General features: G+C 41.8%; 1 protein-coding gene across 1 annotated transcript in view; it reads left to right on the top strand.

Annotated features, from left to right (window-relative positions):
• Nucleotides 1-700: 700 nt before the first annotated feature.
• Nucleotides 701-12,580, top strand: part of CLINT1 (clathrin interactor 1) — an 80,328-nt gene continuing 68,448 nt past the window's right edge. Inside the window, exon 1 of the mRNA XM_060765559.2 lies at nucleotides 701-931. Within this exon, the coding sequence (XP_060621542.2) occupies nucleotides 891-931 (41 nt within the window). The 5' untranslated portion in view covers nucleotides 701-890. The remainder of the gene's footprint in view (nucleotides 932-12,580) is intronic.

A 12,580-nucleotide genomic window follows, 5' to 3' on the forward strand; every position in this document is an offset into this window, starting at 1 on the left:
ACTACCTCTGAGGATGCTTGCCATAGATGCAGGCGAAATGTCAGGAGAGAATGCCTCTAGAACATGGCCATATAGCCCGAAAAAACCTACAACAACCCAAAATTGTTCTTCATTTTAATTATTGAATTGTTTTAAGGTGTTTTTTGGCACTACAAATAAGATATGTCCAGGGTGCATAGGGATTCATTCATTTTTTTCTCCAAATTATAATCCGGCCCTCCAACAGTTTGAGGAACTGTGACCTGGCCCTCTGTTTAAACAGTTTGAGGACCCCTGCTCTACTGTATATAAATACAGTAGTCTACTGTATGTTCCGTATCCACAAGTATTTAGGCCTGGTCGCAACGTATTCCAGCTCTCCTTGCGCCAAGGCTCCCCCCACAGCCAAGGCTCCCTTTCCTTTGCCTGCAGGCCAATGAGGCCAAACCACTTTCCAGAGAGAGGGGGGGGAGCGGCTTCCTGTCCTCAATCGGAGGCAAGCAGAGCTCCGAAGCCCTTCCGCCCTCACAGCCTCCCCGCCCAGTAAATGGAACTTCCAACAAGCGACGCTTATTTAAACATGAAACCCCCAGCATGCTTTGCGGGAAAGTTTCGGGGCGGGGCGGGCCTTTGCCACGGAGACAGAGCCCGGGCGGACTACGTTACCCGGCACGCCTTGCGCCGTGCAGCCCTTTCTCTACGGTGGAACACCGAGACAGGCGCCTTGATTGGACGCCCGACGGACTTCAAGCCCCAGCGGCCTTTGCGGCCACGAGCGGCCGGCTTCCGGAAGAAGAACGGTTCCCTCGCTCTCCGTCCACCGTTGGCGAAACTGAGGCGGCGGCGGCGGCCGGACGGGAGGCGCAGTGGGCCTAGGCGGAAGGGACGCTTTCGGCGCCGCCGTGGACACGATGCTCAACATGTGGAAGGTCCGGGAGCTGGTGGACAAGGCGTGAGTATTATGGGGTGCTCGTGGAGGGGGGGGAGGGGGGCAACTCTTCCCACAGCCTCCCCCGCAGCCCCTTTGCCGCCTCAGTCGCCCCTTTCTTCCCTTCTCCATCTTCACCCCAAGGCGGTGGGGTCGCCTTCCTCCTTTTTTCCTCCCTCTGGATGGAGGCAAGGGTGAGGGGTGAGGACTTGCAACCATGGCTCCCAAGCCAACCCTAGGGCTTAACTCCTTCCGCTGTTGGTAGACCTTGCTGAAACTTCCTACACTTCAACCTGCCTGCTGTAACGGATCGCTGTCTAGTTTTTGATCAAGGCCGGGTCTACGCTGTCAAATTGATGCAGTTTGACACCACTTCTGCTGCCTTGGCTCAGTGACATTGCATCCTGGGAGTTGTGGTCTTGTGAGGCACAAAAAGGCCAAAGGCCGTGTAAACGTCAACTCCCAGGATTCCATAGCATTGAGCTGTTAGTGGTGTCAAATTGCATTAATTCTTCAGTGTAGAGGCACCCATGATCATTCAAATATATCACACTATTTTGGTGTCCCTGAACTCCCCATGTTTCCTATGCTCTCTTGGGTCCCTTTCACACAACTAAATAAAATCCCACATTATCTGCTTTGAACTGGGATATAAGGCAGTGTGGACTCAGATAACCCAGCTCAAAGCAGGTATTGTGGGACTTCCTGCCTTGATATAGGGCTGTGTGGAAGGGCCCTTAGTCACTGCATCTGTTAGGGTTCTAGGCCCTTGGATTCTGATGCAGTTGAAGTTTATAAATTAGGGCCTCCGTTTTTTTCCTAAGGGCTTTCTAAGGCTGATCTTTGTATTTCCCCCTCAGTACCTCCCTCTTTTTTACACAACCAATAAAGATCTTAGGACTCTTCCAGACAGGCCCTATATCCCAGGATCTGATCCCAGGTTTTCTGTTTATCCCAGATTATATGGCAATGCAGATGCCAGTTTAATGCAAAACAAACAAACAAACAAAGCAATCAGATCCTGGGATATAGGGCCTGTCTGGAAGGGCCCTTTAGAGCCTGAAATGAGAGAACAAAGTTGGGATGTATCTATGCTGTACAATTAATGTAGTTTGACATCCCTTGAACTTACACAGCTCAATGCTGTGAAATTATCAGAGTTGTCATTTTACAAACTCTTTAGACTTCTTTGCTAAAGAGCAGTGGTGCCACAACCACAACTCCCAGGATTCCATAGCATTGAGTCGTGGCAGTTTAAAGTGGTGTCAAACTGCATTCATTCTACAGTGTAGGTGTGCCCATGGTAACAGAAGACAAGTCTACTTCTTCAGGCCAAACTAAGACAGCTTATGCTACCAACTTCTATATTTTGTCAGTCTGTAAGATGTCACAAGATCACTTTTCATACCAATATTCCAGACTGTCTTTGAATTCTATTGCAGATCTTGCTAGTCACTATTCTCATTTGAAAAAGCAATAGTAGATACTTCAAAAACCCTGGCTTTGAATGTGTGTAATTTTGTGGCTATACCTATACGCAATGCTTTTTGGAAGTGCACAACTTCCTGAATCTCTTGGTGGTGTTTTTTTGGTTTCAGACAATCTTTGGCTGTCTCTTGGCATGTTGGATGGTTTTCTTGTATATTATGGCTAGAAATCCTTGAGACACTGAGAAATTCAACCCTGGCCTTGTGCTTGTATATCCAACACTCCCTTTTCATTGCTGCTGTTCTGTTAAGCCTCTGGTTGAGGAAAGGTAACTTAATACAGGAAGTACAAAAACTTGATATCATCCAGTGGAGGAGGTGCAGTACCTGTCTGTAACAGATACACTTTGAGCGGATTTAATTCTTGTGGATTAACCTTTCTGTTTGTAGCACCGTCATTGTTGCTACCTTAATGGTAGGATTTTCCAGTCAGAAATGTGGGTTGGGCAAAAAGCACAGTCTTGTACCACCCTTGCTTGTGGGCAAGGAGTAGAAGGAAGTCTTTACGCATACACCCTTTACCTGAAACTAAAGATCTTGCATAACCCTGAACTGCTTCCCAGAACACTTTCATGGCAGTGTTTTTCTGGAAAACATTAACTGTGTTCTCAAAATTTCTTTTTAACTTTCATCACCTTCCGCTGTGTCTCATGGAATCCAGCTGAAGCTTCAATAGAATAAGCAAACTTGACATTTAAACCTCTGTGAATAAGTGTGCTGTTTTCCTCCTGAATAAACCTATTTATATTTTACTTTGAAAGCGGAACTCTTAAGTTTTAAAAAGACAAATGTTTGGAGAACAATTGTAAAGCATTTACTGTTGTATGTTGATGCCTTTAGTGGTTAAAGTATTCATTGTGAATATCAAAGTTTAAGAGGCAATATTGTGTTTTGATGTCTTGAAATACCTCTGTGATTGAGGGTTTTATGTACTCCACACTGAAAACAGTTCAAAACCATTGTTGTACTAGAACATGAAATATAGAAACCAAACATTTCTATTAGGTGCCCTTGAGAGGTGGAATGTGAGAAACAATAAACAAAGCATATATATAGGTTGCATTGAAAGTGGCATTATGGGAGTTCTCAGTGACTCTATGAAGTTGGGTCCATGAGGGTAGCAGAGGAGAGGGACAAATCTTTTATGCAAGTAGTGTCTATTATTCTGGTGGACAGGCATTGCAGAGTATAATCTTGTTTTCTAGTTACTTGTGGAAAAATATTATTGACAGAATTCTCAGTTTGGTTTAATACAAATGGTAATATGAGGTAAAGATGTGTAATCATAGACCCGTCGCAAACTAGCCTCCTGCGGGAGCAAACCTTGCCAGCACGTCCCTGACGTCATGAGACTCCGCCTATCGCCCCACCCCATTCTCAGCCTCTTTCTCCGTGCCAGAGTGGTTTTTCCTTTGCTAGGGCAGCATTGCCAGCATACTCTCGTTGTTGGCAGAATTCAACAACGAGAGTACGCTGGCAATGCTGCCCTAGCAAAGGAAAAACCACTCTGGCACGGAGAAAGGGGCAGGGAGAGAGGTGCAGTCTCATGACGTCAGGGACGTGCTGGCAAGGTTTGCTCCTGCAGGAGGCTAGTTTGCGGCGGCTCATAGGTTCATATATTTCGTAAATGAAGGTGCACTCAGAAAAATTAAATCACATTGAGAAAGCTTTCTTCAAAACACTAAAATCAAAATCAAAATTTGTGCCAGTGCTTCATAAGAAGGTTTGTAGAAGACATGTGACTGGATTTGTGGTTAGAAAGCAGAGTCCATGAGTTTCATATTAACACTTGGATTTTAGCTCCAAGGCATCTCATTCCTGCATGACAGAATGGGGTTGGACTGGATGTCTATTGTGGCCTCTTCTAACTGTATGATTCTGTGCATGCAAATTTAAATAAATATTCTAAAATAAAAAAGAAAAATTCAAAACATTTCAACCTGTAGAAATACTTTATGCAGTATTAATACTAGACAAATTTAGTGTTTATTTTAAAAGTGAATTGTGTTCTTAATGTATAAAACTACATACATCAGTCTTGGCTTTGAAGCCTGGCTTATTTTTAGATTGACTTTGACATTGAGACCACTAAGCATTTGGCATTGTACTTGATGTTGTACATTACTAGACTGATAACATAAATGTATCTGTCTACTGTGAGACTGGATAAATAAATAAAAGAAATAGCTTTATTTATATCCCACCCAATCTTCCTGAGGGGACTCGGGGCAGATTGCAGCAACAGAAGGCAAACATTCAATGCCTATACAATAAAAATTACAAATACAAATACATTGACAGACCCACCCAAACCCCCAAATAAACCAATTGATTACAAATTAATTGAGATATGCTGCATTTGTTCAGCTAATTCAACATTATTGGAAAATAGGTTTTTTAAGGTGTTTTGTGTGCAGAAAAAACATCACTAGGCTGGCAACTTGAGCTAAGCTAGTTCTACAAGTAATTAGATGTTCTATCTAGACAGTGTATTGTGAACCCAAAATTTGTTTTGGTTCTCCAAGATTATCAGTATTCTTTGTTTTCAAACCTGTTTAGTATCCACTTGTTCACATACATAACAAAACCTTCCTGGCTAATGAAACGGGGGGGGGGGGGGGGGGGGTTGTCATATCAGGAGCAACTTGAGAAACTGCAAGTTGCTTCTGGTGTCAGAGAATTGGCCGTCTGCGAGGACGTTGCCCAAGGGACACCCAGATGTTTTTGATGGTTTAACATCCTTGTGGGAGGCTTCTTTCATGTCCCCACATAGAGAGCCGGAGCTGACAGACGGATCTCATCTGCGCTCTCCCAGGATTCGAACCTGCGACCTGTCAGTCTTCAGCCCTGCCGGCACAGGGGTTGAACCCATTGCACCACCGGGGGCTCCCAATGAAACTGTTAACTTGGTAGGAGAAGACTGCTGAGTAGTAGTAGTAGTAGTAGTAGTAGTAGTAATAACAATAATAAGTTTTATTTTTTACCTTCTTCTCCTCAAGGCGGGGTACAACATATTTAAACTACATAGATAAAAACATAAGACGGTTAAAACACTTACAATAAGAGACAGAGACCTAAAATTAAAAAACATTAAAATTATTTATACCAATAAAATGTCAGTTTAAAATTCATAGTTCAAAATTGATTGTGTAGTCCTATAACAATATGTAACACATTTTGAAAAAAATTCTGTTCCTGGTTTCAAAGTGTTATTTCCTGTTTAATTGTGCGGTACTTACTTTGAAAGTAGTTGTTACACTCCAGAAACTTGGTTTTTGTGGCTGAGTGTAGTACTATTATTTCCTTCAGTCTAGGCATTTTGTTTGTACTTTTTCCTAATGAAAATATGTGGTTCTTAACATTTCAATGTGCAGACTGCAACCATGCTTTTGAAGTTTAATAAATATTTTCCATGTTTTTATGATAGAACCACTTAGGAAATGCCAGTTATAACCCAGGAACAAAAATTGTGTTACATAAGGATCAGGCAAGGTACATCAGTTGTTAGCTGCTGCTTCAGTAATTTCCGCAATTGATTGGTAATCTGGAAAATTCTTATATGGGATTTGGCATTGTTTGAGTTCAAGGTGACATAGAAAGCATTTATTTGTGGGCTTACCACTTAGTTTTCATTATCAAATCTTACTTTTGGAATTGATGTCCCAGCTCGTGTCCATCATCTTATAAAATGCCACTTTCATTAATAATCTCTGTGCCAATTTTGTTGACTGAAATTTCATATTTACTTGGTTGAAACTCCAGTTGAACTCAGTAAAATGAAAGTAGAGCTGTAGAACTGGGCTCCACTAAGGCAGTTTTAGTAGAGTAGAGTTTTGGAGGATGGGGAGAGGCAGTAAGGGAGAAAGAAAAGCTACTGTGTTGCTTGCTATGATATAGGATCAGTTTGGGGCTCCAACCAACCAGCTTACGTAGCTGCAATATATAGTCAGGAGGATTTGGTATGTTTCATTTTATCCTTTCTAATCCTAATGGAGTAGCTCCTATAGAGGGGAGTTCAGGAATCATTCATCACCAGATTCCACAAGCACTGAACAAGAATTGCTTTTGTATGTGAGTTTTCCTATGAAGCAATGTCTGTCTGGAGATGTAATTGCCACTTGAAGCCTTCTCTACTATCATTCAAGTTAATTTTAAACTTTAACATTTGAACAGACATAACCTTAGCTTTTTGTCTGCCTATAATAGGTTTTCTGAAATATGTGTTGTTTCAAAGCACCAGCTAACAGCATGACTATAAGATTGAGAAAATCATGTTTTTAGTGTAGGTGCAGTGAAACTGGTTGCTTAAACTTTTCTCTTCTGCTTTATCAAGAAGTATTCAGATGCTGCGAGACTGATTGACTTTAAATTTGAATAAACTACTTCACTCAGAATCTTAGCAGATTGGCATGTCTCTGTTTCAGAAGATATCTATTTAGAGCAAGGTGTTTCCTATCCAGTCTATTTCTGTTTGCATAGTTACAGTTTGTATTTTGCAACAAGTATATTTCACATTTCATTCTTTTCAGTTTTGTTGTGTAAGACTTAGTATATTGCTGTTTTTCTGAAATTAAATCATTGTGCAAACAATCTTAGAAAAGGGAAAAGATCCAGTTAGTATTTTCATCTTTTAAAATGAGATCCTGTAATTGATTATACAGAATTAAAATAATTATTATTCCACTTTCTTTGCTAGTTCCTTTTCAGTTATTTTTACACACCTGGTGTGTTTAACAGCCAGAATCCAGTCTCTGTAGTGACATTAATAATGTAATAGGATGACCGTTCAAAATTCACTTTGCAGAAATACTTTTAATTTCCCCTCTTAGCTTCAGTGTATAGATTATACCTAGGCAGGAACATGGACAACTGCTAAAGTTTAAGAAATAAGGTTCATATCAGTTTGATAGTATTATTCATCCATGTGTAGTTTTAACAAAGACCCTGCTTCGTCAAGCATTTGCTCTTTAAAGATTGACAATATTAATCAGGTGGTGAATGCCAACCTACAAATGTTTACTTTAAAGCATTCACTTTTGGTGAATTAGGTCAAGGAAAGTGTCCTTGCAAATTGAGCAATTTTCTGGGTTATGTCACAGATTAGTTTAGAACTAGTGGTATAACTTTGCTTAATTTTTAACAGAGCGTTGTTCTCTGTTACATATGTGCTTCTGACAGAATAATGAATTACAATGTTAGGTGCTGGAATGTGGCCTGTGATGAACTGTGATTTTATATAAGCATTTATCATAGCAGAAAGAATCTTATGCTGATACATGTGGATTTGAGAAAAATAGAGTATTCCATTCTCCTGATACCAAGCAAACTGCAAGAGGACAGAAACTCTGTCCTTTCTAAGACCCGTCGCAAACTCTGTTCCTGCGGGAGAAAACCTTGCTAGCACGTCCCTGACGTCATGAGCCTGCGCCTCTCTCCCCGCCCCTTTCTCCGCCCCTTTCTCTTTGCCAGCATGGTTTTTCCTTTGCTAGAGCAGCATTGCCCGCATTTTCTCTCAGTTGAATTCTGCCAACTGAGAGAGTATGCTGGCAATGCTGCCCTAGCAAAGGAAAAACCACTCTCGCAAGGAGAAAGAGGCGGAGAAAGGGGCGGGGCGAGAGGCGGAGTCTCATGACGTCAGGGACATGCTAGCAAGGTTTGCTCCCGCAGGAACAGAGTTTGCGACGGCTCTAAGTTTGAAACACTATTCGATGTGGTTTTGTCTGGAGTGATGTAAAGGCCTGTTGTAGCAAAAGGAGATACTTTGTCAATAAGACAGTGGTTCTCAACCTGGGGTCCCCAGATGTTTTTGACCATCAACTCCCAGAACTCCTAACAGCTGGTAAACTGGCTGGGATTTCTGTGAGTTGTAGGCTGTGGTGATATGTGTGCGCGCGTGTGTAACACAGTTTCTTTGTGGCAGGAAGGGAACTTCTTTTATATCTTATTTTATTTTTCTTCTGCCACCAGTAAAATTATATGTGTGCGTAGGTGCCAAGGCAGTGCTACTGGTAAAGGGGGAAAAGAAGAATAAACCTCTCCGAAACTCAGCATGAAACAAAGATGTTTATTTATGTATTCTTGTGCACATAAAGCATATTGGTTACACAGTACTTTTCTTCAGTTACACTTGAAAACTGTTACAACTATATTTTACTCTTGTGAATACATCAAACTGTTACTATATAACTTTCAGAACAGTATAACTGATATCAACTTGATCAGGTAAGTTTTTTCTCTCTTAAATGTAATTCTTTCTCAGCCTTCTGACTGGTTAGATTATATCTTATAAACACTTCTTTCCACCAATATTCTGACTGAAACTTATTCTTAAAGAACTCTTCATTTCTCAGTTCTGCCTGTCTGAGGACTTAGATACAATTTTTTACTCTTATTACTTAAGTACCACAACTGAAGGTGTAATCCTATACAAGGATTTCTTCTCTCTAGCTCACAGACTAGAGATTAATTCAAAATGGCCCCTTAATATCGCAGCTGAAGACTCAAACTTAAATTAGAAACCTCTTCCCTCTAGCTCCCCTGGCTAGAGACTGGCTCATTTTTAAAATGTCTCCACTTTTCTTCTCTGTTAGCTCTGCCCCTTTTGCCTGCTAGCCACTCTAAAATGGATACATTTCTACTGCAGTGGCTTTGCAACCATGGCAATGCATCAACCAGTTATATGCATCCACCTCTGCTTGTCCTTGTCATAATATAAACATAAGCAAAACCTCAATTATAATTCACTATTCCGTTACATTGGCCAAAACATCTGGGGACCCCCAGATTGAGAGCCACTACAATTAGACATGCAAATGTCATGTTGCAAGACTATCCAAAGTTTTATCCAAAGAGGCTTTGCCTTCCTCTAAGGTTGAGTGAGAAGGCCATCCAGTGTGTTTCCATGGCCAAGCAGATATTCAAACTCTGGTCTCCAGAGCTTTAGCTCAAACCACTATATTACACTGACTCTTTAACTATCATACTCAGTGTAAATGAAGGCAATTTTAAAACATTGCTTAAGAGTTTCCCACTGAAAGGTCTTGATATATTTCCACTACAGTTAGTTTTTTTCAAATACAATATAGAACATTTTCATATATGCTAACTTGAGGTGCTATATGGGAGTTTGTGCCACCTGTTTCTTTGAAACACAGTGATAAGCCTTTTTGTTCAGTATAACTTTTCCTCTTGCTTAGCTTCTCTATCAGCTGATGACTATTTGAATCAAAGCACACATTACTCATGGAGTAAACCAACATATTAAAAGTATAAACAAGCTGCAACTTTCTATAGTCCATAAAGCTCAACCTGAATGTTCATATTAGATTTGTTGAGAGGTAGCCTAAATTGGCAGAGTATCAATTGCAAATATCAATCAGAGCAACAATGAACTTACATACTGCTCTGCTGTGACCAAGATGAAATGATTGACAGCTTCTCCTGTGGATTAATCACTACTTAATGTGTCACCTAAATGTTAAATTGTGTATAATCTTAACTATGGTTAATGGAAACAAGCCAACTTCCAACCGTACTAGTTCAGTGTTGGCTTATCTTTACTGACTGTAATTAAGATGAAATGTTGTTAAATCAGTTTTGGATGATACTACAAACTGTGGTTAGACTAAGTCTTGTATATACTCATATAGAAATTGTTCTCATGTTCAAGTCAAGGACAAGTTTTGAGGCCAAAAGTATAGCTTTTGATGTGACCCGTAGATAAGCCGAGGATCATTCCACAGAAAGGGGAAAGCACCAATGCCGCCTCAGAGACGCAACCACCTCGGCAACCTCCACAATTTCCTTGCACAAGAGAGAGAGTAGAGGGGGTTAGTGCTTCTTTTATATTCTCCCAAGATGGACTATTCTCTCTCCTTTTGCCACTCTGCACAGGCATTTGTTCTACTAATGAGCATTAGAATTAGTATAAATTCACTTAGTATTTTTGGCGATCTATTTCCTGTGATTACATAGCATACAAATATTAAATATGTTCCAATCCCCCACCAACCAGGCCCAGAGTTGTCCAGGAACAGTCTGAGGCACAGGCAACTCACTGTGACCCCATGGCAAGAGGAGGAGGGGAGAAAGGTGCATGTGGGCCACCCTCACTCTTTTTGCCACATACGCAGGCCTCCCTCACTCTTCTTGCCGCAGTGAGAAGAGGACAGAGGGAGATGCATGCAGCAGAAAAAAGAAGGGATGCCTATGCAGGCCTCTGCATCGTTGCCCCCTACCTCCTCCTCCTCCTCCCGGAACCAGGCGCTGCCATCACAAGGGAGGCATGCGTGCATGGCAAAAACAGTGAGGGAGACTTGTGTACGCCTCTCTCCCCTCCTCCTCTCACCACAGTAAGAAGAGTGAGGGCAACCCAGCAGGAGGAAGAAGGCGGCAACAATGGCTCTTCGGCCCCAGAAGGAGGAAGGCAGCAGCGATTCAGAGGCTGACACGGGCCTCCTTCACGCTTCTCACAGCTGCGAGAGGAGGAGGGAGGCACACACGAGCCTCCCTCTGTCTTCTCGCCGCATGCACCTTGACGGTGGTGATGGCGCCTGGCCCAGGAGGAGAAGAAAGGTGGCAGCAATGCGGAGGCCGGCACATGGAGCGCAGTTGAGCACCAAGCCAGGCCCTCATCAACCAGGCCCAGAGCCGGCCGGGAGGGACTCAAGTATAAGCCAAGGGGTGCTTTTTCAGCCATTAAAAAGGGCTGAAAAACTCTGCTTATACTTGAGTATATATAGTACCATTTGTCATATTTTAAAAAGTTGATGTGATCGGGAAAATGAAGACATATTTAAAATCTGCATAAAAATTGATTTAAACTGTGCTATTCTCATTTCTGATTATTACAAAAAGTTTGATTTTGTTGGCTTGTGATATGTGTAATCATGTACAACATCAAGCTAGAATTTAAGGGAAAAATAGTTTTCTGAAGAGGAATTAGTCAGCTGCTGTGTTTCTACTTGTACCAGTAACAGCTAAACAAACCATAGACCAAAGGAGCTGCTTTCTGGTTTGTGTCTCAACCAGTAATCCTGGCAAATACTCCAAGGTTTGTTTTAGGGACTTGGCACTGAATCTGGAGGCCCGGGTATCTGCGGTGGCCAGGAGGGCCTTTGCACAATCAAAACTTGTGCACCAACTGCACCTGTTCCTTGAGAAGCCAGATTTGGCCATGGTGGTACATGTCTTAGTTACATCCCGCCTGGATTACTGTAACACGCTCTACGTGGGTCTGCCTCTGAAGAGTGCTTGAAAACTTCAGCTGGTCCCTAGAGCTGCAGGTAGGTTGCTCACTCCGGCTGGCTGCAGGGAACGGACAGCCCCGCAGTTGCAGCAGCTCCACTGGCTGCCAGTCTATTTCCGGCACAATTCAAAGTGCTGGTTATGACCTTTAAAACCCTAGACGGTTCAGTTCCAAGCTATTTGGCCAACCACATCCCCTTGTACGAACCTGCCCGGACCTTGAGATCTTCAGGAGAGGACCTTCTCTCTGTTCAACCTCCATCTCAAGCCTGGTTGGTGGGAACAAGAGAGAGGGCCTTATTGGTGGCTGACCCGCAACTTCTGGAACTCCTTGCCCAGGGAAGTCAGAATGGTCCTCTCCATGCTGTCCTCCTCGCATCAAACTAAAACCTTTTTATTCAGAGAGGCTATTAAAGATAAAGGTGTTTCAGATCTAGTCTAGAGGTGCCGTGGTTTTTAACTTTGTATTTATTTTGATGGATTTTAACTGTGATTTTTAAAGTGCTGTTTGTGTTTAATTCTGTTTTAATAATTTTGTGTGGATAGATAGATAGATAGATAGATAGATAGATAGATAGGGATATACATAGATATATTAATTGTATACTAATGCTTTTATGTCAAGCATTAGTCTTCTTTGGGGAGATAAAGCAGGGTAATAATAATAATAATAATAATAATAATAATAATAATCTCATACATTTCAAAAAGGGTTACATTTTATGGGCCATGTATGCTCGTTATTTTTCTTTTGTTTCCTTTATATTTTTGTCTGTAGTTGATGTTCCCTCATGGCGCACACTTTGATGACTGCAGCTGTGAGGAGAGCCAATACCTTTTTTAGCATTAGCTCTTATATCAGGAAACACATTTTTCTGTGGCCCTACCAATCTCAATTTCATGTCTTAGTAAAAAAGAAATTCACTGCTAGTAGGCAGTT

The sequence above is a fragment of the Anolis sagrei genome, chromosome 2, assembly GCF_037176765.1.
Source record: "Anolis sagrei isolate rAnoSag1 chromosome 2, rAnoSag1.mat, whole genome shotgun sequence".
NCBI classification, from domain to species: domain Eukaryota; kingdom Metazoa; phylum Chordata; class Lepidosauria; order Squamata; family Dactyloidae; genus Anolis; species Anolis sagrei.